Source organism: Sparus aurata, chromosome 22, assembly GCF_900880675.1.
Source record: "Sparus aurata chromosome 22, fSpaAur1.1, whole genome shotgun sequence".
Classification (NCBI taxonomy): Eukaryota; Metazoa; Chordata; class Actinopteri; order Spariformes; family Sparidae; genus Sparus; species Sparus aurata.
This window is the reverse complement of record NC_044208.1, coordinates 11,061,946-11,088,650: the sequence shown is the minus strand read 5'-3', so window position 1 is coordinate 11,088,650 and position 26,705 is coordinate 11,061,946. Positions and strand designations below refer to the sequence as shown.

The window sequence follows — 26,705 nt, the reverse complement described above, 5'->3', positions numbered from 1 at the left end:
GATGGACGGTTTTAACCTGAAAGTTACAACGGAAATGCTTTGCTCTGTCTGGACTTGACGGTGGAGGAACCAGTTTGACAGCCGCAGAGGATGCTGGGAAATGCAGTCTAACTCATCTTCTCCGGCTGCGGTCTTCTCGTTGGCCTCCCGTCGCTCGTGAGGGGGGCGTGTTCGTTTGGTTCTGTCTGGTCGAGCTGCTGCGGCTTCCGCTCTCTGGCGTCACACATGTAGCACAACATGGCCCCTGCCAGCCGGGCTGTTGTTGTGGTAGCGCTCTCACTACTGTACCTGTCTCGGGCCATCTTCTCCTCCGAGTATTTCTCCACTCTCACTTTGTTCAACAATGAGCTCCACAAGCAGGGATGCAGCTCGCTGTCCGAGTGGGAAGAGTACGCGGCGGACTGCGGTAAAGTGTCTCTTATCGCTGTTACTTTGCCACGTCCTCCCCGATTGTAACTGTCACTGAACCCGGCTAGCTTAACCGAGTGTAAGCTAACGTTAAGGGGCTAATAACAACAAGCGGTGACAGCCCGGAGGAGATAACTAAGATAAGCTGCGGCTCTTACTGCCGTGGAGGTTAAATGGGACTTGAAACAAAAATACATGTGAACGAGAGTAGCACCGCTGTGAGAGATTCACTGAGAGTCTATCGACGTGTGCAAAACAGTAAGGGAACTCAAACTCAACGGTAAACTTACAAACTGCTGGTTTTAGCTTACCCCAAGAGGCCAGCACCAAACTCCAGTCAAAAAATGCCTAATTTTAGCTTTGCCTCGCTCGGCCACTAAAGCGCGCCTTTAACAAACAGAAACTAGAACATTGGTCCAGTGGTGTTGATATTCTAGTGGGTTCTGCTTACTACTAATTCGCCCAGCTATTGAATTCAATTTTTCTTTTAATCAAATCTCAGTTTTTAGGAGCAGACCAAGTATGACAGGTGAACTGGTTATACAAGTTCACATTCATTTGGGGTTGGTGCTGATCGGTTCAGTGCATCTCTGCTGAGGTGAAGACATATTTATATTAGTCATATTTAAAGCACTATGGCTTTGTTGTAGCATATATATATTTAAACATTTTTAACGTGATTTTCCTTCCTCCTAGGCAATCAGCAGGTCTAATTTAAACCCTCTCACTGAACTCTGAGTCAAAATAAGAAAAAATAGTTTATTACTATCAAAGAGATTTCATCTTTGTGTGGTAATGCAGAGGAAACATTACAAATCAGTCCATGTCTTTGCTCCACATCAATTTTGCATCAACCCTGAAGATATCGAAAAGAGACGTGGTGATCACTGTGCTGGCATTGTTTGCCATGAAAAAATATAGTAAAAATACTCAGAGCAAGTAGATGTAAATTGATGACGCAAAAATACTAGTTTGTTCCGTTATTTGTCACATTTTTTTAAATGAACGTGCTACTTTAATCCGCCAATATTTTAATGGAGCTTTTGTTGTGGTTGTCTCCGTGGGATGACGAGAATGTTTTATTAGATAGCTCAAACTGTCTGAAGATCGAGGTGGAGTCACTCTAAACCACATTGCTGTCATACCTTGTTGGATTGGAATCCGCAATGAGTGGTGTCAGGTCTGCTCGACACCGCAGACATTTTTTCCTTTGAAATATAAGACTGTTAAAATGTAACTTGAAAGAGTAACAGTTTGGCAGGATGAGATTCTATTTATTATTAAAACTTTGTTTTGTTTACACAGATATTAGCCGCTCAGTGCTTCCCGCTATAAATGCTCAGAATATTTGTCTTTTCAGAATCCTCAATTTTACAGCTGGAGGACCCAGACTGCGAGGAGGGAAGCAACCCGCCCTGCGAGTCAGTTTTCTCACTTAACGCAGAGAAGATCCTGGTGAGATCTCACACATACACGCTCGCACGTCGAGCTATCAGATCTGAACCAGCCACTGCCTGTAACAATTTCCGTCAAATACAAGTGGTTTCTGGTCAACTCTAAGCAGCTTGTTTTATATAAATAGTACAACACTGTGCCATGTGCAAACTCTCTGTGTGACAACGTAGCACTCTAGTCTTTCAGTTCTAAATCAACTGGATTTTCCTTGATACTCTTGATATTCTGAGATAAAAATGAAAGGGCCCATATTATGCTCATTTTCAGGTTTACACTTTTATTTAGGGTGTCGACTAGAACATGTTTACATGTGTTTATTCATTTTTCTAAAACATTTCACTGCTGCAGGACCTTTATTCATCCTCTGTCTTAACGCTCTGTTCTAGTGCCCGTCTCTTTAAGGCCTGAGAAGCCTGATCACGCTCAGCCCGCCATGTTTTCACATCAGCTCTGCCGGTGATTTTAATGGCTCATTAAAAGGCACAGTATCTGAATACAGGCTGTTTGCATTTCTCCGTGTCTACTTACACTAGTGATAATAATTAAAAGAAAAGCGTTGAGTCATGTTGTCCAAGTTGTGTTTGTTAGGAACACATTTTCAAGTCATAGTGAGTTCAGCTCTGTTGGATTTTTGATACTTTCAGTGTTTACATAGCACCTTAGCCTGTTAAATAATCAAAAAAGACAGAAAATCTCACTCTCTACAATAAATGAGCTTTAATGACAGTTATGCACAGTGTGCAGTACTGAGCACTCAACACTGATGTCTGAGTGTACTGACCACACTTGTAGTGCACCTCTTAATCACTGTTGCCAGGGGAAAACTACTGGAGGTCATCTAGGTCAAGACTTCACATTCAGAGCAGTTTCATCCTGATAAAAGCCTATGAAGGGAGAAAAACCCTGTAATTTACACATTTAACAGTATATCTGCCTTAGAATAAAGAAAAAAGGGAACCAATGTTCTACCTTTTGACCCTATGTCAGTGATGTTGGCTCTGATGATATAAATGTTGAAATGTATGTGTCTTGTCAGTTGTTTCATTGCATATTTGGAAACCCAAATTGCTGCCACAGCAACATTTACATGCTGTCAAATTTGCATCCTGTGATGCTGCCATTCTCCTTTTGGGATTACAGAGTGAATAAAACGTGACACTTTGAGAAGGAGAGAAAACTAGCTTTCGGATGCATTGCACTGAATATTTTAACTGCATGAAGAATGTGCTTGGCAGTAGTGAGCATGCTTGCCACCAGAAAGGATGTTTTTCTCTCGTCTGTGAGAGTGAATTGCACAGTGTAACCTTGAGAGATGCTGGGGAGCTTGTTAAATCCCCTTTTTACTCACCAAAATGTCCTTGACAAAGGCTGATTTTATTTGCTTTGCACATATTAAGTATACTTTTTTATATTGCAAAGTGTCCCTGGATTCTAAACCTTCAAGAGACATTAAATACAAGTTTTTAGCTTTCCACTTTTGAGCCTCACAGTGTTATATACTGTGCGTGTTTCCCCTGTGGTGGGTTTGTCTTCACACAGGAAACCATTATTTTGTTTCCTGTGTGTCAGAGCCGTCTCTTGATACACGTCTGTTTTTTTTTATATGCCTATATGTGATGTTTTTTTGTTCTTCTCTGTCTCTCACAGAACCAGGCCAAGTTGTTTATAGAACAGAAAAAAATCCCCTTCCCCGTAGATAACCACAACACAAACGAAGAACTTGGTAAGTTTACAAGTAGTTCTAAGCACAAGCCTTATTAATGCGGAGCAGACCTGTATGATTTTTTTGTCATGTTATTCTTCATCATTTCTGTCGTCGCAGCTATAGGCTACGTTCTGATAGGCAACGGTCTTTACGATGAATCCATCAAACACTTCTCACTCTTATTACAGGTGAGTTTGCTGCTGAATTAGCAGATATCCACTCTCAATTCATGTGTCAGGATTGCAGCACAGCTTCCTTTCTTTGTGTTCAAGCCAAGAATGTTTTCCTGACATGTTGTGTCTTTGATAAAGGGCGACCCGGAGCTGGTCAGTGCCATCTATGGGAGAGGGATAGCTTATGGGAAGAAAAGTCTACAGGTGAGTGATAAATGTGGAATACTACTGCACTGTTTGTCTTTAATAGCACACATGCTTTTTTATAAATAGTTCCATCGCAAGTAGTTTGATATTTTCGTGCATTTCTTTTTATTTTAAACACTACTTGATTTCTTTGGCCGATTTTTTTTTTTTAATGGATTTTTTTTTCAGCTGATGTGCACAGTTATTGCAGTCATCCCTTTTTTTTAATTTCAACATAATTTTTATGTCTGGAAGGGCAAACTTTACTGGGAATTTACTAATCTTATATATTTTCTGCATGTTTTTCTGCAGTATATTCTCTAAAAAAAAACGTTTTCTAATCGGCACATATTGGGCAGCATATTCACCAATGACAGTATATCTGCGACAGGCCTATATCAACCGATATATCAGTTGAGCTGTAATTTTATGAGACTGTAATTTCTGTGCACCTGTGAAGAACCTAGTAACTCTCTCACCAACCATTAGAATGAAGTTGAATGTGCCTCATAAATTATGAGCAGCCTGTCTGGCCAGCCATTAGATTGTCTGCCTGGCCGTAATAGCTGTGTTTACATGGATTCTAACGTATCACTAATGATCAGAACAATAGCCCGATCAGAATAAAAATGCCTCGTATAACTGCCTCCGTTGTAAGTCACAGGACTGATCTGGCCCTATCTGAATTAATTTTCAATTGGCTTCAGATGGCTGGTCTAAATCTTTGAAAAGCTGTTTAATAGAACAACAGATTAACTCGAGTTATACATAAATTCCCAATCAAAGAAGTATCACTTGTAGCAATAACACTTCAGCTTTTATAAACAGTCTGCCTGTTGTCACCAGGACTACTGTTCACCTAACTAATGTTGCTTGAACGGGCTGTAGGTATTAAAGCATTAATTCAAGTAAAGCATTAAGTTTTGTCGAAATAGCTAAAGCTCTCTCAGAAAGTTATATGCCGAATTTACAAGTATTTCCTGCTGATTCATAAGAGGTCGTGTTTCACCCACTGTTAGATGTGTATATTTACTGATAAGCTAAGAAATGTTATATTTGCGATACTTTTAAAGGGGCATTTGCTGCAGTGGGCTCCCCATAAAACAGAGCAAGCAAAATTCCATTAAAAAATCTGAGAATTTATAGGTACCTGTGCTCTATTGGTCAATGTGTATTGGCACATTCGATGTTCCACAGCTGGTGGAATCACTATACACGCATTCATGAAGTTATATTCAGATGAATTGTTTTGGGGAATGGGGATCAAACATCTTAATGGATGACTTGCATTCACCGTCCAGGTGAACGATTAATTTGGAATCTTTAATCAGAAAGATCTCAGTCAGGTTGAAGCAATATTGTCCATGTAACAGCAGCTACATCCTGAACCCAAAAAAGAAGTTATGACTAAGACATGAAGTATTTCTTTCCAAAGTATTATGTACTTGTTTGGGAGAAAGTGTTGCTCGATAATTAATGTTTGTCAGAGACACCCACCATTCGGTGCTGTAGCTGCAGCCAAGGCCTTCAGATTATTCATAGCAGATGACTCATACTTTTCATAACAAATTACAAAGCTGCTGCCAGTGTTTTCTGTATTGATGTGGCGCATTTACAGTATTTGCATTAAAAGTTGAGTCACGTTGAATCTTAATTTAATTGGTAGACTCCTTTTCATGTTGAGTTTTGTGCCAGAATGTTCTCTAAGATTAGATTTAAGAAAATACAACATGTTTTATGAAAGCCACCCTGGTATTAGGCAGCAACGGGATATGTTGTCTATGTAAATTTTTTTTGGATGGCTTAAAATAAAAGGCATCCTGAGTTTTGGCGACAGCAGCAGTTTCAGGTAAACGCAGAATGACTCAGTGTGCCATTCAATGAATGCAAATTCAATCTGCCAGGACTCTGCGGTTATGGGTGTGCCCTCCAGGAAACGGGCTGGACAGCAGGATTTGTGTATAGTTTAGGTCTTTGTGGCTCTGCTCCTAGCTTTGTTCACTATGCATTAAGGTTTATGTCAACAAAATGTAACCCTCTCCCCTTCCTGTGTCTCCACGCCAGGACATAAAGAATGCTGACTTGGCGTTGTACGAGCTCAACCGAGTCATCACTCTGGAGCCTAACTGGCCAGAGGTCTACGAACAGAGAGCAGAGGTGAGGCCTGACCTTGGACAGAGAGAGTAACCCAGTGCCAAGAGTCATTTAGTATAGTTTACAGGGTTCTCCCCAGAAATTTTTAGTATAGCGGCGCACCGTCAGTGGGGGGGGGGGGGTGCGGGCGCTCGTCACTGTCAGTCCGCGGCGGGGGGGAGGGAGACGCTTGATCGTTCATCGCCGTTAGCCGGGGGCTCGTCGCCGCCGTCAACCGGGGTACGGACGGACGGACGCTCGTCACCGTCAACCGCGGCAGCCCACAAACACCCGCTATAAAGCAGCTAACATTGTTGAGTATAGCGGCGCTGACCTAGCCGTATAGCGGCGCAGCGCCGTTGTTCCACCGTCTGGGGAGAACCCTGGTTTATTATAGGTCTCCAAAGCCCCTGAAAGAGATTTCAAGTGCCATAACATACTTGAAGCTGACTGCTCTTGGCAACAATGGATATAATTTAACTGATTACACTTCCAGTATTTCCCTTCTTTCATTCGTGTAGCTCATTTCTATCCTGTTTATAACTTGGAGCTGATCATTAATCAGCTCTATGTCTGATCTATTTTATGTTCAGATGCAGCGGTGTACTTTATTTTAGTATTTAGTATTTGTACTTCCACAATTCAGAGGAAAATATTGTACTTTTTACTCCACTACAGTTATTTGACAGGTTTATTTATGGGTCACTTGCAGGTTTAGTATAATACAAAATACATTCAGATCAAATAAATGATGATGCATTTTTCCGGGACTAGAAACAACTCTATTGATGCTGGAGGGGAAATTCAAAAGCCACCAAGCAGATAAACTATATGAAGTTGTGAAACCACATTTACCAACTGCAGCAATCAAGTGATGAACACATTAATGCATCAGTAATTACAGTATTATTCTGAAATATATAATGCATAATGACTACTTTTACTTTCGTACTTTTGGAACTTCAAATATATTTTGGTGTTTTTACTTTTGTTCTTTTAATTAAATAAAAATTTTACGCATGCCTTAGACTTGTATTGTATTTTGTATTTCTACACTGTTGTATTGCTTCTTTTAATTCAGTACAATATCTGAGTACTTCTCTGACCTCTGTTCAGATATCTGAGTAGCTCAAAATTACTGGCCTCTGGTCCACGTCATTTGCACAGTCTGTTTCTGATGCAATCAGAAGTTGTAGTGGAACTTCTGTTTTTGTTTCAGTTTTGGTTGTTATCCTCATCCAAGCTCTTTAAATTATTATATTATATTATATTATATATAAAATAATATTATTATTAAAGTTACAAATATATAATATTTAATAGTGATTAAGATGCTGCTCAGATACATCTGTGAAATCATTAATCAATGTGGAACTCTCACAAAACTAGTTAAACGGACTTGTCTTTGTCATTTACAGTAGTTACATTTTTTTATCAAAGCATCAGAAAATTTCACAAACATAATGCAACCCATATGTCAGTTAACATCAGCAGTGGGGTCAGATATACATTATATCTTAAATTCTTAAAACTCTGCTTTAGTTATTATAATTATTATTATTATTATTTGTTATTATTATTTAACAGAAAAATGTTTACTTTCTTCTTAATATTTCTGTCGTTTTTATCTGTTAATCAGTGTGATTTGCTAAAAAGAATTGAATAGTTAAGAAAAGAATACGTTTTGCATCTTTACATTTATTTTTGTGTGGACGTGTCTTCAGATCTTGTCTCCTCTGGGTCGTATCAGCGAGGCTCTGGCCGATCTGACCAAAGCCATCCAGCTGCAGCCTTCGGCCCGTCTCTACAGACACAGAGGAACGCTGCTCTTCATCTCAGAGGTCTGATCGTCAAATGTTCGGCCTCTCTGTGTACATACATGTTTTGATGGTGCCTTAGGCTGATCCTGTGCTCTGCCCTCCCGCCAGGACTATGTTACAGCTATGGAAGACTTCCAGCAGTCCTTAGAGCTGAAGAAGAACCAGCCCATCGCGATGCTTTATAAAGGCCTCACCTTCTTCCACAGAGGCATGCTCAAAGTAAGATGCTCTTTTTCTATTGTAGCCCTTTTTTTCCCCCAGCAAAAACATCTGGAAATTTGGTTGTGTATGTTTTGATCATTCCAAAAAAGCTGAGAAGTCAGACTATTGAAATACTGTTTATTGTATTGTTCTTTTTCTTTACCCTAGCAGGACTCAAAGCCTAACCCGCACTTCTTTTGTGCTTTCCATTCCCCTTTGTTACTTTTTATGATCAGAATGACAAAAGGCCTTTGTTGACTGTAAAAGGCTCCGGCTGGTGTCTTCTTACCACTCGAAACATTTTGGCCGTTTAGGGACGTTTTGTGAAAGTCACTTTAAACCAATCCAGCTCTTTCAGAAAACTCCGGTAATTCATGGTGGAAATAATAAAAAAAAACATACTCATTATTTGTTTACAACATGTGGAATGAATGTATGCGGAAAAAGTTAAAATTAGATAAACAATAGATTGATATGCATTATCAGTGTGGACATGAACTAGACCAAAAGCTCATGGTGTTGAATTCTTATTTTATGAGCAAACTTGGTTACCTTTTTCCCATTGTCTTTTTTTAAAACCTTATTAATAGCCTTTATGTATAAAAAAAATAGTGCAGAGGAACATTACATCAACGGTGCTGTTTCAGACAAAAACTTAAAAGAAAAGTAAACATGTAACTATTCAGAGAGCAACACAACTCATAGTCTTAGTTGTCATTATTCAAGTAAAATAAACAATGAGAAATAAAGGAAGGAGTAAATAATCACTAGTCATTGATCCAAATGATGAGTCCAGGCTTGTACAGACCAACAAGAGATCAACTGTCTACATAAGATACAAATGGCTGCCATAAATATTAGAACCTGCCACTTGAGCCTCTAAGAGTATGCTTTATATTTATATTTTTATAGGAAGGTCTCTAATCCACTGAATCTTGCTTCCATTAGGAGTTTGGCCTCAGTGGAAGTGAAAGCCATTAAATTAGCTTGTTGTTAATCAAGATAAGTCTCCTTTGACCCCACCAAAGACTGCTGTTAGGGTGGAGGGTTTAAATGTTATTCCAAACTGCCAGCTTAATACCTGACTGCTCATCTTTGTCTGGGCATTTACTCCTTTGATTAAAATACTTTTTTAATCACTCCAGCAACTCACATAAAACAAAATCTGTTACTCCACCCCAAGAAAATGTAATATTCTGAATACATATGGCTCAGCAGTTAATTATTTTGCTGTTCTGTATTCGTCAAGGTCTAATTCGAGACATTCTCAATGTTTTTTACACTTTGATAAATTGATGTCATATTAAGTGTGGAGCAGCGTCTGCAGCTGTTTAATCTGCAAGGTTTATCTGCAAAGCTCCTTCAGTTGCTGCGTTTCATCCAGTCACATGTGTGTATGAGGGGGGTGTTGCTGCTTTTAACACCTCAGCTAGCGCTTTCCTTACCAATTTCCTGGGGGAATCCCTGAGCAGCACCCACAGGCAGCTCACTGCAAACAACAACACTGTGAACAAACTGAAAAAGACTTGTTTCTCTGATCACAAGTATGATGTACTCTGGGTGTGAGAGTTGGACTTGAGTTCTGTTTCATGATAGTGGAATCTGCAGCAGCGGGTCCTCATGGAAACAAAGTCAACATTGCACAATCTGCTTTTTATCAGTTCAGTTCTGTGAGAAAGCAAAGTAGTGTGAATACGCCCTTTGTCTCCTGATTGTGTTCCATGTCATGAAAGATCAAAACCTTTATTTCATTTCAGTGTTTCCTCCAGTATTTTCTGAGACTGGGGGGGGCGGTGTACAGTTTGGGTCATCATAATGTAATATTTGTACTTATGTCATAGGCTACTTAGGGAATTTAGGGAATGCTCTCACACAGCCATCATGAACACCCCTGCATGGGCTTGGAATGAAGATTCATGTTGTAAAGAAATATTTTTATTATTTGTTTTAAGAGAGGAGTTATCCAAGTCAGAGTCCTGCACGGGTGAAAAATAATGTACTGTGTCGGACACAGATGCGGATCGGGTCGGACGCCTGAAGAGGCGGGTCGGGTTTTACGATTCCCATTTTCAAGGCGTCATTTATCATCAGTCATTATTAGCGACACAAATGATAAGCATTTATATTTCATATGAGCTCATTAATGCGTGCTTCCGCCCTCCCAGAACTCCCATTCCCCACGCTGGCTTACTTTCACTTTTTTAAAATTGCGTCCTTCCAATTTTCCTTCGGACGTCGGTATCAATTTATAGCAGGTTGGCTCGGGTACGAATGTAATTTGTGCTACTGTCGGAAAAAGGGTCGGATGCGGTTATAAGTATGGCGGGTTCGGGCGGGTTTGAGACCCGTGCAGGACTCTGCTCTAAGTGACCATTTTAATCCTCTAGCTAATTATCAAGCTAAATATCCAACATGCTAGTTAACGTCAAATACTGCGGTGGAAGACGACGGTAAAATATTTCCTTTCTCTAACACTAGATTTATTTATGCCTGAATTTTTAAGGTGTGGCGGCTTTTATTTTGCCGTGGCGGTGCGCCACAGTCAATTACATGTAGAGGAAACCCTGCATTTACACTAAACGTTCTTCTCCACTGCTATATGGAGAGAGTTTGCAGTGGGTAAATAATCAAAGTTGTGCCATGGCAAAAATGTGAAGTGATCTCAAGTTCTTTTTATTGATCGGTCTGTAGGTTGACACTTCAGTTCAGATATGTCAACAACTAGCGGAGGGATAGCCATGAAATTTTGTACAGATGTACATGATTCCCTCAGGATGACTCCTCTCTGACTTTGGTGACCCTCTGACTTTTCCTCTTGACAACTGTTGGATGGATTACCATGAAATCTGTTTACAAATTTGTTTTCAGTTTTTTTTTTTTTTTCTTTTAGTGCCACCAGCAGGCAAAAGTTTACTTACTCCGTTGAATATCTCAACTACTTCTTGATGGATTGGCACTAGATTTTGTGGGGACAGGATCTCAGGATCAAGTCTTCTTTGTGGTTATTGCTCATTAGCAGTTGTTAGCATGCTAACATGCTAAAACAAGATGGTGAAGAGGGTTGTTTTGTTGCTGCAAAACATCAGCATGCCAGTATTGTGGTTTGGTGGTGAGCATTTTACTTAAAGTGAAAATCTCGCCAAAAAGCAACCAAGGCTTTATTTGTGAATGTACATGAGTCAAACCTTCGTGTAAATGCATAATTACAACGAAAGAAGCACTTTGAAGATTTACCTTAGTTTCGTTTTCGGGCAAGCTAATTTTCAATGGAGTGCTGGGGCACTCTTATGCTAGCATCAAAATCGCTGTTTTTAAAACACTAAGAAGGCTCGACACAACATGAAACTTTGCTCGTAGTATCACCAGGGTCTCTACACATGAACATGAGCATTGAGAACATTGTTTGTGTACTTGTGTACGAGTTTACTAAAAAGAAGGTTTTAGAACAACTCACGATAGCAGCTGTATCATCGGCACGCTGCCATCATGGCAGACAAAAAGTGTCGATCCCCAAGTGCGACCTAACAGGAAGGAGAGTAATGGTGGACCGCTCCTCAAGCCTTCCTGTTGGGTCGCTTAAAAGTGCCTCTTTCGTCGTAATTATGCTTTTACACAAAGGTTTGACTCATACATTCACAAATAAACCCTAGATTGCTTTTTGGCGAGCGTTTCACTTTAAGAACAGCTACACAGCAGCCACTAAAATCTCTATAGACTGTTGACCTTGTTAAACTGGGGATTTTTTGGTTAAAGTTGATTATTCCCTAGTCAGATCCCAAAGAGCGCTTGTCTGACCGTAAACCTGCCGTGTGGAACCCCTGTTGACATGCTTATGACGCCACAGGCTTCACCAATATCTTGTTTGCTCTAGCCTACTTCGTTGCTACAATTGCCCCCTCCCCTTCAGCTCCGGCAGTCAGTCTTTACTAGTTGACATTAAACACATTGCTGCCAGTTTGTGTTAGGCTCGTGCTCAGGGGCCAAACAGTCTGAATTACTGTTTTCACTTTTATCATCAATCATTAAAAAACTGCACATTTAAGCCAACAAATCTATGAACAAGCTATTGTGATACTTTTGTTCTATAAGACAAAGAGCAAAAGGTCAAAGCCAACATGAAAACTCTAGAGAAAGTTGTGATTCTCAAGTTAAGTAAAAGTGTCTGCCATCGCCTCAGTATCTCCAGTACATCTGCTACAGACTGAAACACCCCAAACACAGCTTGTATTTGCCAAACAACTCATGTTTTTGAAGTCTCTGCTGAAGGGAAGGTACCAGATGGACTGTTATATCTGTTATCCGTATGGCCAACAACAAACTGTTATTTTCTCAGTGTAGTTTCCCTCAGATTCTATCAAATGTGAGCATAGAATTAAGATCCTATCAGAAGTGGTCACTCGAGGCGCATATGAGTCACATAGTGAACTATAATTTGTCTGAATAGATCTCATACAACCATCTGCTGACTCAGAATCTAAGGTTTATCCTCCTGTTCCCTATTGCAACTTCCTGTTAACTCTGGGTTGTCAACTCTGTTTGTCTTTGTCAGGAAGCCATTGAGACATTCAAAGAGGCCCTGAAGTTGAAATCTGACTTCATAGATGCCTATAAAAGCCTCGGACAGGCCTACAGGTACTGCCAGTTTGTGTTATTCGTATGTGTCTCCCCCCCCCGCCAAACACGTGTGTTTGTATTTGAGGAATTGAGAGTCGTACCTTTCCCCTCTGTCTGCCTGACCACATGTCTACTGTTGCTGTCTTTGTATCTCTTCTTCCTCTTTCCAGAGAGCTGGGGGATTTTGAGTCAGCGATGGAGAGCTTCCAGAAAGCCCTCATGTTGAACCAGAACCACATCCAGTCTCTCCAGCTCCGAGGCATGATGCTGTACCACCACGGCTCGCTGCAGGAGGCTATAGGCAACTTTAAGGTATCCACAGTCGAATTAAACAGTCTTGTCGTATGTCATTTTTTCCTTATTAGTCAAATTACATTTCAACAGCAGTTAGTAACACAAAACAACTGTAGCATCCAGTTCATCAACTACAGCCCTGTGTAAAAGCTTAAGCTGTCTGTTCAGCCAACCCTTCTTTTTGCCCCGTTTGATTTTCTCTCACCTTTCCTTCTCCTCCCATCCGTCCTCCAGAGGTGTCTTCAATTGGAGCCCTACAACGAGGTGTGTCAGTACATGAAGGGCTTAAGTCACGTGGCGATGGGACAGTTCTACGAGGGCATCAAAGCTCAGACTAAAGTCATGCTGAACGACCCTCTGCTGGGACAGAAGGCCAGCTCTGAATACCTCAAAGTGAAATACCTCAGAGGTTGGTCTCCCTGCATGCACACACATGAACACATGCATAGAAGACGCTATAATGTAGGAAAAAAAAGTTTTATTGCACAGCTTTCATTTACACAACTCAAATATTATGTTTAATTTCATTTGTAAAGTTGAGAAAGCGGGAGATCTGTACATTAAAAAGCACCTGTATGAAGGACCTTTATTTGCTGCTTGACATTTTGAGGCACCATATAAATAAGAATCCATCAAATGGAACTTTTTGATGTACACATCTCTTTCTTTTACAACTTGACTTTGTGTTTTTTCAGTGAAAAGAACAGTTGTGGTGTCTGATTTATCATTCCCACTAACCATTAATCATATCTTGATGATAAAATCTGTCCAAATAATTATGATATTATTTTTTTTTTATTTTTTTTATTACCTTATGGTGCAGCTGTAACTGAGAGCTACTCTATTGAAATTCTTCCATATCATCTACTGAATATCATTAATTATATTGTAGCTAATGACAGCGTCAGTTGGGTTTAGCTAAAGATCTTTGTGTCATTTGTTGAATTGAATTAAAAAGATGAATTACTTCTAAATGAGAACCACTTAATAATTAATTTGTTGTGTAAATGTATTTGATATTAGCATGAATATCTTTAGTTGATATTTCTATATCAACTAAAGTAGGACTATATACTTACACTAGATTATTCAGATGTCATGAATCATTGTTGTACAGTATGTTTATGAAAGAAGAAACTGCATCTTATGTAAATATTGTGCAGTGTCCATTCGTTAATTCGTTTTTCAGGTCAGATAAGCTAAAATATAAAAAATAAAAAATAAATCTATGCTGCTCATTTATGTTATATCTTATATTCCCTCTCTGCTTTGCTCCACCTTGTTTTTTTCACCAGAGTACTCTCGCTACCTTCACTCCCACCTTGATATTCCGGTAGCAGAGTACAACGTGGACCAGGACTTACCAGGGAACTTTAAGAACCACTGGGCCAAAAACCTGCCTTTTCTAATAGAAGACTATGAAGAACAGCCGGGCCTGCAGCCTCATATCAAGTAGGTTTAATGGGTCCATTTAAGGTGATTCACCTAACTGTCCATTTCGCTGCAGATATTTCTCTGAAATTAACGCATTTAACATAATACTGTCAACATTCATAGTTTCTTGGTATTATTTAAAGTCAGTCATTGTCATCATTAGGAAATCTGAGAAATCAGATCCATCACAACCATAATTTTCGTCAGATGTTTTATAGTGAACTTGTTTCTTCTGTTTTACAAAGACGCCATCAAAAGGTTGACGGGGACCCTTTTGTGATCAAGAGAAAACACAAACTGCAGACTTCATGAAAGCTTTGACAAAGTTCCTCCTTCATGTCTTCCTGTATTTGTGTTTTTCAGGGACGTGCTGCCTCAAAATTTTGACAGCTACAGCAGTGAAGTCCAAAAGCTGATCTGCACAGCTGACCACTTGGGGGCGCTAATGCAATACGAGACTCCTGGTTTCTTACCCAACAGGAGAATACACAGAGGTACCACTGATACACTCTGAGGCTCTACTGATGATTTAAGTTGTAACATCAGCAGTAAGAGTTGTGTGTGCTTTTTTTCAGCCATGGGTTTAGCGACCCTGGAGGTGATGCAGGCTATGCATCGGACGTGGAGCAACTCCAAAGTACGAGTCAACGGCAAGACCAGACAAATGCAGTGGAGAGACATGTTCGACATAGCTGTTAAATGGAGGAGGTGAGGAGTTTTTGAGAAACTTGAGCACCCCTTTTTAGCTTGAATAATCCCCCCTTCACAATTATAGAAAGATGTATACATCAGGGATGGAGGGTGAGCATGCCATGAATCAGAGAGGACGCACCTTCCCAGTGTTTTTTTATGTAGTATTGCTAAGGGTGTGTGTGCTACCTTTATCCTTGTGGACTTTGAGCAGTGGCAACTAATCTGTGTTGTAATAAAATATAATAAAGTAATCATAAACATGATTTACGAACTCAATAAAGTGGATTTAGATTGAGTTCCTGTTATGTTTAAGTATGTTTCAGCTAGATGAGACAATGCATCTGCAGGTCTTTAAAATAGTCTGAAAATGTCTTGAATTCAATAGAATAAAAAAGGAATGTTTAAGGATAGATTGTCAAAAAACATTACATCTAATTACATCTTCCCATCTTTGAATTTAGGTTTGTCAATATTAGTCCACATTTCTGTCGTAACAGATTGTTAAACTTACCTAATTCTGTCTTTGCACTTTAAACTTGCACTTACCTGTTGGCAAAATGTCGGTTAACCTCACTCTAATAACCACATTCCTTCATAAACCCCACCTCTGGACTGGAACACATACTGTATATACTACTTCATCATTTTGCTTACCTGCAGTCCCTAAATAAGTCCCTAAATAAGAAAAAGATTACCAGTCCAAAAATCTGTCTTAACCAATAAGAACCCAGACCCGTTTCTCACTTAGACTTACTGAGTTATGGTCAAACATAAAGCTGTATAAGGAAGATTTTAGGACATTCAAAGTGTTTGTTACAAGCGTGTTACCATGGGTTTACAAGCCTGTTACCATGGGTTTTTATTTGAATTTGGTTAAAAATGACCTTAGAAAAGTCTTAAAAAGCATTGAATTTAAGTGCCTGATGTCTGTAGACACGATGTGATGTGAGAACAGTGACCTGAAAATTGTGTAACTCAGGAGCAACAGCCGAATCCTAATCACCTTCGGGAAATAACCCTAAATCACAGTGGAAGAAAGTTATCAGAAGAAGACAGATGTTATGTGATCGCCACCAATTCCTCAAGCTTGCTCTGTCTTCATAAATAAATAAAGTCAGGAGTGAAGCTCATATTCAGCTATGACCTCATGTGCCTGACTGACGGCAAAGAGAACTGAGAAGTCACTCGCTAAATTCTGTAAACTCTTAAGATTGAATCGCTTCTGTTTAGACATCATGGTTGGCTTATAGCATCAAACTAAACAAACAGACACAGAACAAAGTAAACTTTCCCTCTGTCCTTCCAACCAGAGAAGACAAATTACGCTCCATCAAAGAGTCTTTGGTTGACGGCTAATTGGGTTTCAGTGTTGACAGACTAAACCAACTGAACTGACTTCTCCGCTGTGCTCACAGGATCGCAGATCCAGACCAGCCAGTCCTGTGGTTAGACCAGATGCCCGCCAGGAGCCTCAGTCGAGGCTTCAACAATCATATCAACCTCATCAGGTGACAACTTGGACCAGAGGACGGTGTCAGACACCTCAGTCCGATGAGCTACTTGAATTTCTATGTGTCCTCGCTTTAGAGTTTTTCTCAGCTTTGTAGTGCAAAATCATATATTAGATCCCTTGTTATATAACCTTCTAGACTTGCTCCTGACATTCATAAAAGTACTTTTCAGTTTTTATTAAGAGTTTTTTCTTTCTTTTTTCCCCAGGGGACAGATTATCAACATCAGATACTTGGCATACTTCGACAACATCCTAGACTTCATCAAAGACAGAATACTGGTGTACCACGGGTAAATTACCCATCATCGAGTTACTCTCTTTCACGACTTTAAAAAACATTTACTGTATGCTGCAGTGTTTTCAATTCTTTCCCTTCCTTCCATGCTGAAACTTTGAATTTAAAATCCCTAGATTTTCCTTAAAGCTGGTACAGATGAGCCTTACCTCAGTGATACCTGCATAATAGTCTCACTCAGTTATTTGACAACATTTATGTTTATGTGCTCCCCTACTGTATGCTGCTTATGTAGCAGAGTCATGTCAGATATTTATTCCTGCGGGCTTTATTTATTTCACATGCTGAGGAGGAGCCTTAGGCCAATACAATAGAGTGTTTACTATGAATACTTTCTCACTTTTCTGCTGCTTCTTTAGCTAACAAATTCTCATTTCCTCAGGGCGTACAACCCCAGAGGACTCTTAGAAGTCCGTCAGGCGCTTGAAAATGTGAATAAAGTAGAAGATCTGCTTCCTATAATGAAGGTAAGGACAGAAAACGGGAAAACTGGCTAAAGAAAAATGCAAATATTTTTTTTGTTCGTTTTTGAGTTGAGATTGTTTACCCGGCTTCTGTTTGTCACAAGTTCCAAAAAAGCCTGATGTTGCGTTCGTTCACAATGTCAAATGGTTTACTGTAATAAACTTTTGTAGCAGTGCAACATCTAGTTGTTTTTGTAGTTGTCTCATGGTTGTTCAGCAGTGAAAACCCAGGTTTGTTGTGTGTGTGTGTGTGTGTGTGTGTGTTCGTGTGTTTTATTTCGTGAAGCAGTTCAACAGTAAAACCAGAGATGGCTTCACGGTCAACTCCAAAGTGCCAAGCATGAAGGATCCTGGGAAAGAGTATGACGGTTTTACCATCACCATCACTGGAGACAGGTACAGCGTCTTACAAGTGAATGTAACGTAATGGACAGTCTGCTTTTTTGTCTTGTTACACCAGTATATGTGTGTCCAGTATGACTTGATGCCGTCTCGTGTTTTAGAATTTTATGATTTTTTAAAGGTACGCTGTTGCTTGTTTTGCTTGTTTCTTTTGCTGTTTGTATAGCCCTCTTTGTAATACTTTTTGGTACTCTGTTAAATGTGTTATACTAAATAAATGAACTTACTTCATTATTTTTAAGTCAGGCATTCACAGTGCGACAGCTGACCTGGTGTCAGTTGTGCAGGATGTTTCCAGTTTACTGTAATGACAGACGAGGAAGATGGAGAACTAATTCCCACCTAACTCAGCTATTTTCTGTCTTCAGGGTGGGCAACATGTTATTCTCAGTAGAGACGCAGACGACAGAAGAGCGGACGCAGCAGTACCAGTCAGAGGTGGAGTCCATCTACAAAGACCTCACAGCAAAAGGAAAGGCATTAATGCTGTCTACTGAGCTCGGGGTAAGATTTATCCCTACAGTTAACGGGAAACATTATGAGTTTTTTTTGGTTTCGTTTTGGCACGACCTCGGCATTCCACACATAACAGACAGCAGAAGAATGTCCAATACAGTGATTTATGATATGAAATGATTAATTTACGTCTCAACTGATTAAAAGTTATTCCCTCAAGTGGTAAAGTCATTCAGCAAGCAAAAATGACAATTTTAAATTGAATATCTTTGAGTTCTGGGATGTTGGTTTAAAAAAAACAAGACATTTGAGGATGTTGCCTCAGGGTTTTAGGAAAGAGTGATAGTCGTATTTAATATTCTATTACATTTTATAGGAACGCACAATACTGATTTATTTCAGGCGACACTGACATCTGATAATTACCTGCTTCTCATGGCCAACACCAATGAGATAACTGTTACTTCTTAATTGAATGACAGCAAGTTTATTTGGCTTTGTTTTATTGGCTGTATTTATTGGCTATAATTTCCGTGTCTGCCAATAACAGATAATTAGATTTTTTCCATTTTCGGGCCTTACATTTTTCCCTATTAATCAAATACATTGTTCATAAAATGTTAGGGATTTTGTGTCAGCTGCATCAAAAAACAGGCAAAAGACGGATAAAGAGCAGAAATTCCTCTGTGGCTTTTAACTACTTTCAAACCTTAAGCACAGCATAATAGTGAACCGGGCTCAGCAGCCAACCGTTTCAACACATGTAACATATTTATGTCACTTCAAGTCGTCTGTCAGCGCAGCATTTTCCACTCAGCAGCATCTGACAACAATCTACACATTTTAAATTTCATTTCTGTCCTCAGTTCCTCTCTTCTCCGCTGCAAGAATAATGCAGATTTCAGTTTTCTGGACAGCCCAACTGTGGAGGGAATTTAATGAATTCTCAGGAGAATATCACAATAATTTAGATCATTTTTCAGAATTGTAGCAGAATGTGTTTTCCAGCTGAGGTGTCTGGATGGCAACACATTCTGATTTTTGAATTTACTTAGTGTAGATTAAATGATGACTAATTGTTTATCCTCATATGGGTTAAAGAGTGCAGACAGAGGGAAGCTCACAGCTCCAGGGGTCCTAAAGTAGTTTTTCAACTGGTGAAGGCTAAAGGTTAGTAGACGGCAGGCCATCATAAAGTACTAAAACCTGAAGTTGGCCCCCACCAAATGGTGGGAGATGCCCAAACGTTTATGTTCCCATAGAGGGATGGGGAACCCATCTGGGTCATTTTGGGGACAAGCCCTACAGTTGACCGCAGCCAGGTCAGATGAGTTAGGGGAGAAGAGTAGAGAAACAGGCCAACTCCTCTTTTAGGCTATTGGATAATATGCCAAAATGACCAATTAGAAGAAGTGGGTGTTTACTGGGAAAGGGGCTCTAAAGGCCGGTGCAGAGAAAGAAACGGGGGTGGCACTTGAAAAACCTCCTAAGAAGCCAAGGCTGAGGTTTTGAAGGAGCAGAGGGCAGAGCTTTTTGGCATTGTTTTGTCCACAGATTTGATAATATCAGAACACGGCCGCTTCTGATCAGGACTCAAGGCGCTAGATTTTGTTTCAATAAAGGTTGCTTCTTCATTCCACCCGCCTTGACTCCGCAGACTCCTTTTATGATCAAACTACACGCCGACACCTTAAAGAAGAGAAGCCCAGAAACCACACAGCTACATGCTGTAAATCGCTTTCAGACTAACTGCAGTGAAAAATAGACTTTTGACTTTGATATTATCAAACCAGGAGAGTCTGTCTGTGCCTCAGTGGTTCATCTTCTGTTATTGTTGCATGATTTATACTGATGGGCTGTGATAGCAGCCAACAATGCTCCTTTTGTTGTAACAGCCAGACAAGGTTTTGGCTCTGGCCTGAAACGGATACCTGAACAGTATAAATAACCTGTTGTGTGTTTAGACTCGTGGTTCTTTTCATTCAGTTTGCAGCCCTTTCCACTTTCACCCTCGCTGGATTAACTCAACAAAAACAGTGACAACACACAGTGAAACATTTAAAAAATGGAAGACATGCGCTTTACAGTCGACTATATGATCATCTTTGTATTTTCAGGATGCAGATGCTGTGTGTAACCTGATCCTCTCCTTGGTTTATTACTTCTGCAACCTCATGCCCCTCTCAAGAGGGTCCAGGTAATTAAAAATGTCTGAACAACTTGTAAGCATAACTAGTGACTAATGAATTTGTGTTTTTCATTTTAGCTTACATTGAAATTCTTCTTAGAAACGTATTATTGAATTAGCTGACATTAAAAGTCTGGCGACAACACAACGTGGAAAAACCATTACTAGAGATTGACAGTCTCAGCAGGTGCACTGGTGATGTGTGACCCTCGAACCCTGTGGATTTTGGGTCAGGGAAGTCGTGTTTCTGACAGCTTACAGGACAGGAAACCGCTAAATGCCCTGATTGGATTTATGTTTGAAAAACAGCATGTTCTTCCTTTTGCTGGTAAAGTTCAGTTCAGGTAATAAAGAGCCTGCAGGTGTACTGTAATGTACGGAGACTGGTTTTGTGGCTTACTGCTTACGTTAAAGACTCACCTTAAAAACCAGTTGACAATTTGGCGCACAGTACATTGTGAAAACATTTGAAACGTATACAATACAGTAATAACATTTAGAAAACTTCAGCAGGTGTTTTGGCAGCCAGTGGTCATTAAATCTTGTGGACTTTTGGTATTGAAAGTCAAACATGTTTTATATTTCATGAAGAAGCTTCTCTCTCCTCCACATTGAGTTTCCCACAACTTTCAGGACAGGAAACTTCTAAATAACCTGAGCTGATTTTATGCTCGCAGAACCGCATGTTTTCAGTTGCTGAAACAGCCCGCAGGTGTTACGTTAGATATTTGCATCTTCTCATAGCGCATAGCAGAAGGGGAATTTGTGTTCCTCTGTGATGTGCTGGGACAAGCCTAGTGACTCTGCAAGTAACTGTCGTTGTAGCCAACAGTTGACATTTGGCACACAGCACACCGTGAAAAACACGACAACAATATACAATACTATATTAACATTTAGAGAATTTGAGCAGGAGTATTGGCAGCCAGTGGTCCTTGAATCTTGTGGATTTTATGTAATAAAAGTCCAACATGTTTTATATTTCTCCAGATCAAGTTTCAGACAACTGTTAGGAGAGCAAACCTCTACAATCCCAGAGAGCAGAGGCATCCTAGAGCAGTCAAAGTTTGGATGTAAAGAAGTATTTCTCTGCCGGAAAGATGGATCATGCATAAAACTGGACTGTCTCGCAAATAATAGACGCAAATTATTTTGAAATTAGCGCAACATGACCATAGAAAACAGAAAAAGGCGTGTGTTTTGTTCTCTTTTGTTTTGACAAATCAACAAAAAACTCCCACTGATAGCTGACGCACTGCAGATGTGCCGTGCTGGGTTTTCACTTGGAGTTAACTTGGACGCAGGAAACGGTAACACTACTGATTCGTACAAACACTATTTATTGCAGATAAACAGTACGCTAAAAATATTGCTGAAGGTTCTCAGTCCTGCAGGTCAGTACGCTTATATATATGTCTCTGATAACATTTTAGGTGAGAAGTTTGAGACGTAAACTGGCAAAGTTCTCATTCAAATCGTGCTACTAGTGTGTGAGAGTGTTTGTCTGCTCTGCTTCTCCTCAGTGTGGTGGCGTACTCAGTCGTGATGGGAGCGCTGATGGCCAGTGGGAAAGAGGTCATCGGCAGGGTCCCGAAAGGAAAGGTAATCAGGAATGCACCTCTTGCATGTGAGAATGGTAATGTGAACCCTATCTCTAACTTAATGTCCGATCAGAACACACAACACTCGTCTTTCTTTTGATTATGAAACTTTTTGCCTCAGCGCTGTGTTGTTGCTTTCCCACACGTCTCAGTTGCCAGGTGTCTGGCTCTTTCATGGCTCTTACTGTTAATGTGCTGTCCTATCTGAATAAAAGAACATTCACATAAAAGGCACTTAGGCAAAAAAAAAATCTGAAATTTGATAGCGTAGCTTGATGCAGCCAGCAATTTTATGTATTCCAAGCATGAAAGGCTCTATAAAAAGAGTAAAAAACACTTTACTCGAAGTCTCTCTTATTTTGCTCTTGCTTAGCAGACGTATTGTTCAAATTCACGCCAGACAGAAACGAAGCAGCGCTGAAATCTGATCAGGTGCGAGAGAGGTAAAGTCTCTAAAAGTTCAGCTGGGGTCATCCAGGACACTTTTTGACTGTCCTTAAAATGTCAAGGTGTCTGTTTGCTCGGCTAGAGAGTTTCTGGTGATTAATGGATCTTAAAAAATGAATGAAACCTTTTGACTCGGATGAAATGAGAGAACGCAGACAAACAAGTGGAAACATGGTACATGGCTGTTACATGCATGGTCAATGTGGACAGTGTATTCTCAGATATATTCATTCTAAAGAGCATCATGTGTAGGTGCGTAAAACTCTCGCTTCACAGTTGCTGTTTGCTTGTCGAATCTTGTTTCAGCTGGTGGATTTTGAAGCCATGACCACACCCAGTCCAGACAGCTTCAGTAAAACTGCCAAGAGCTGGATGAACCTCAAGAGGTAATCAGACAAACAATGTTCTTTGTTTGCTGTTCTTGGCTGAGACCATTTTTTAAATACTTTGCTTCCTCAACAGTTTGCCAGGTTGGTACCAGAGCCTTCCATCCGTAGCAGAGACGTTCCCGTCAACCAGAACGATGATCGAGGTCCTCAACACAGACTCGTCTTCACACTGTCCAAAGAAGTCCTAACAAGACTTCTGCGCAGTGGATGAGTCGGGGTTGATAAAGTCTTAAAATGGAGCTTAAACACTGGGCAGAACAAAGGGACTGACATCTTCTGTAGCCTAAACATTGATTGAGTCAGTTCTCCAAAAGCATCTGAGCCTTCATGATTATTATTTCAATTTAAAGACGGAAAATCAAAAGTGTTACTTGACACATTTGGGGGGCAGGTAGGTGGGTTGGTTTGTGAAAAATTAATCTCGTGGATGAAGGTTCTCAGTCGGCAAGGACATGGTAAGTCTAAGTGCTATATCTCAGGCAACTTGACTTGTATCAGTTTCAAGAGGTTTGGAGAGTTTTGAGAGGTGAAACGTCTTCAAGAAACTGAAACAAGTCTGGTAGCCAACTATATAGCACTATAGAATTACAATTAATCTTATTCTGATATCAGATCACACCTCCAAATCCTGCTCGTTTCTCCGTCATCCTCCCTTAAATACTCCCTCACACGTGGCTCTGAACAACACATTTGTGAAAGTTTGACCCATATAAGACCGAAAAAAGCAACAATCGTTGACACATTTGAAGTTTCATGGAAACCAAGAACAGCCGTCCTTACATTTTTTCCTTTTGAGAGCATGATCTTTGTTATCACAGGAACACCAAAGGTTGCTTCCTGTTATTTCAGCTCAGGTTCAAATTCTGCCTAATCTTCATGTGATCTTGAGAAACAAGTTGTTTTCTCTCTCTCTACCCTAACTGTACTTTACTGATTATCTCAAGAAATTGCCCTTTTGTGTTCTTGCGAAAAGATTAGTGGCCGACTGATACCCATTTTTGGCAATCAAGGAGACTGATAAGTAATATTTGGAAACGTAAAGGATGATTTACTCAATTGCTGTTCTTGATTACAATTTTGAGGTACTTCTACTCCTACTACTTACTCCCCACTACCTTTCGTGTGAGAAATTGTTGCATCAGAGCCAAAGAAGCACATTTTTGAATTGGTATATTTGATCTGTAATCTGACGGAAACATCAAAGATACTGACCATCAAAAAAATGCTGAATATCTGCCCTGATAATCGATCTACCGCTAAATTAGATAAATCACCCTGTTCTCACAAAAAAAAACAAGCTTTGTTATCTCAAGATAGCAAAAAAGTTTGCTCATCATCTAGGCATGAACAAAATGATAATAATTACATGGCTGTTCTTGGCTTCCGTACAATCAGCAAAACTAAAAAATACATTTTAATGATAGACTTTCAGCCCACAGATAATAATTTGAAGTTCAATATTGAATCAGTTTTTTGATCAGACAGCAAAAATACGGACATTTTGATGCTTGTGACAACGCCACCTCGAATTCATCCCAGTATTTCCACAGTCGAGCTGTTTGGGGAAGACGACGGAGAACATCAGTGTCACAGTTTGGGATGCAGAAGTGATTCTTTCCACCCTCTTTTACTCTGCTTTATAGGGCTCACACTGAAACACCCAAAGCACAAAGTCCATCTCATGAACCGTCAGCATGAACTACCTTATGTTGTATTTTCCCGGTTAAAATCCGAGCTTTAGATCACCTTTTAAATTTAAATTTGTTAAGTGTTAAATCTCAAAACAAGTTTTCATTCAACATTTAAGATTGTAAATTGGCATTTTAAGATTATTTTTGAACCACTGTTGTGCTCACACAGTCCAGCCTGAGAGGAGGTTTGGGGATTTAAAAAATATGAAACAAGAACTTTCAGGGCTATTGAATTCCACTTGGGATACTTGAAGCAGTCTCTTTTATTTAGTTTTCTAGACACTCACAGGACGTGTCTCTTCTCTGAAACTCGCTTTCTTTTAATGTGACCAATAGAGGGGTTGGTATGAAGATAGGTGGCTGCTGAACTGAGTTGTGAGGAACAGTCAGAGATTTTAGAGACGTTTCAGAGAGCGACTAGTTATTTTTTCGTGACATTTAGTCAAGCACAGAGCTGAAAAGATTTGTCAGTTGATGGATCATTTGATCAGCAGCCAATTAAACAGCTGGGAAAAAAAGATTTTTATTAGTATTTAACTGACTTAGACTTGACTTAAATCTTAAAATATGTTTGGTATTTTTGCTTAAGTATTTAATTTCTTTTACATTCACAATTTTACAAAGCAGAGAAGAACGATCATTAATACAAAATCAATATTAAACAGCTGATTTAAATTGAAAGGATGCAAAGCAGTACTATTATTCTATTATTCTATATCCTAATTTAATGTAATCTGACCTTTTGTCATATAAAAAGCAATAATCCAAACATGAGCGATAGAAATAAATCCTCCAGAATATTCTCTGACATCTCTGACTGTTGAGGGTTGGTTGTTGATGCGGGGAAAGCACACCACATACTGTTCTTTTTCTCAGCTATCATTCCTTTAGCTTGCATTTGATAACATCTATGTCAGATTTTCTTTACATTCTCTTATGATCTCATGGATAAAATTTTGTGTGTATGAGCCGTTCTTCGAAACACCGCACAGCAGTAGTTTAGTTCGGAGGAGCTCACATCCCTCCAAATGTCTTAACCATCAAACACTCTCACAGCCTAATTCTGTCAAGCTCACAGACATCTGGAGAACCGAATCGGGTGAAAAGAAAATGCTCACGGACTTTTACTTGGCAGTTTTCTGTTTGGTATTCTCTGTAGTGAATGTTTACTAGTTTAAAAAACGTAGTTGACAAGATTGAGCGCGCGCGTCTAACGTGCACAGATTCAGATCACAAAGCTGCTCTTGCTTTACGTTGTTCATAATTCCTGATACAATTGTTCTAACCTGGCCAAAGGGTGAGTCGCGCGAGGGAACTTAATGGGATGTGATGTTTACATGAAGCAACCTGATGAAACAAAATACCTGAGTGAGTGACACTGAGGCTCCATTTTGGTGTGTATGCGACTGCTGCCTGTGTTTTTTTTTTTTTTTTTATGACTCGTCAATGTTGGTTTAAGCACAAGTAGAAAAATCACCTGGTATGATCTGAACGTTTTCAGTCTTTGGAACAAATGTCAACAGTTTTCTTTCTCTTTAATGAATCAGAGGCCTTTAATGACAAAGTATCATCACTGATAGTTGTGTAAATGCTGCCGAATTTCTTAATTGAATGTCCAGTCTTTAGTTTAAATGCTTTCCAGGAAGTAAGAGCAAGCTGATCTGTCTGGCAGCATATCCACTTTTTGTTTCCTGCATTACTTTGTGTCGTTTTTTTTTTTCCTTTTCACATCAATGATTGTTCTGACTGGTCGTCATTTTTCTTTCTTGCACTGGGTGACCCGGTTATTAAGTGCTAAGGTGGGCTTCAGAGCTTAAAACTTGAAGGAGGGAATGTTTTATTGAATGAGTGAATGAATGTTCAGCAGTCAATAAAATCTGGTTGACAATTTTAACAGCCTCTGTTCTTCTTTTTATTTTCTCAAAACACCTCGTACCTAAATGAGTGAGTGGGTCGGTGCAGGCGAATCTTAAAACAGCATGATTGTTGCAGCGTATCAGCAACAGGAGTACTTAACCTTCGTCATATGGTCAAAGTTTGGTTCGGTTAAGGCAAGAAAATACTTGGTTAGGATAGGAAAACATGGCGGTTTGGGTTTAAAGAAACTACATTATGTATTCAGCTTCAATTATGTGATGCAGGT

The 26,705-nt window shown here is 39.7% G+C and overlaps 1 protein-coding gene across 2 annotated transcripts; it reads left to right on the top strand.

The window, feature by feature from the left end:
* The first annotated feature begins 92 nt into the window (after positions 1-92).
* Positions 93-26,456, top strand: ttc13 (tetratricopeptide repeat domain 13). Of its 2 annotated transcripts, none has more exons than XM_030405196.1 (23): positions 93-406; positions 1,769-1,863; positions 3,511-3,586; positions 3,686-3,756; positions 3,880-3,945; positions 5,992-6,084; positions 7,785-7,901; positions 7,989-8,099; positions 12,631-12,713; positions 12,866-13,007; positions 13,224-13,398; positions 14,285-14,441; positions 14,787-14,917; positions 14,999-15,131; positions 16,532-16,624; positions 16,836-16,919; positions 17,307-17,391; positions 17,678-17,784; positions 18,159-18,294; positions 20,364-20,443; positions 21,958-22,036; positions 22,789-22,868; positions 22,945-26,456. In XM_030405196.1, the coding sequence occupies exons 1-23, from the start codon at positions 238-240 to the stop codon at positions 23,057-23,059; spliced, it is 2,478 nt and encodes an 825-aa protein (XP_030261056.1). In that variant the 5' UTR covers positions 93-237; the 3' UTR covers positions 23,060-26,456. The 2 variants fall into 2 exon arrangements, with proteins under 2 accessions (XP_030261056.1, XP_030261055.1); XM_030405195.1 differs by having other exon boundaries at positions 94-406; positions 17,675-17,784.
* The last annotated feature ends 249 nt before the right edge of the window (positions 26,457-26,705 follow it).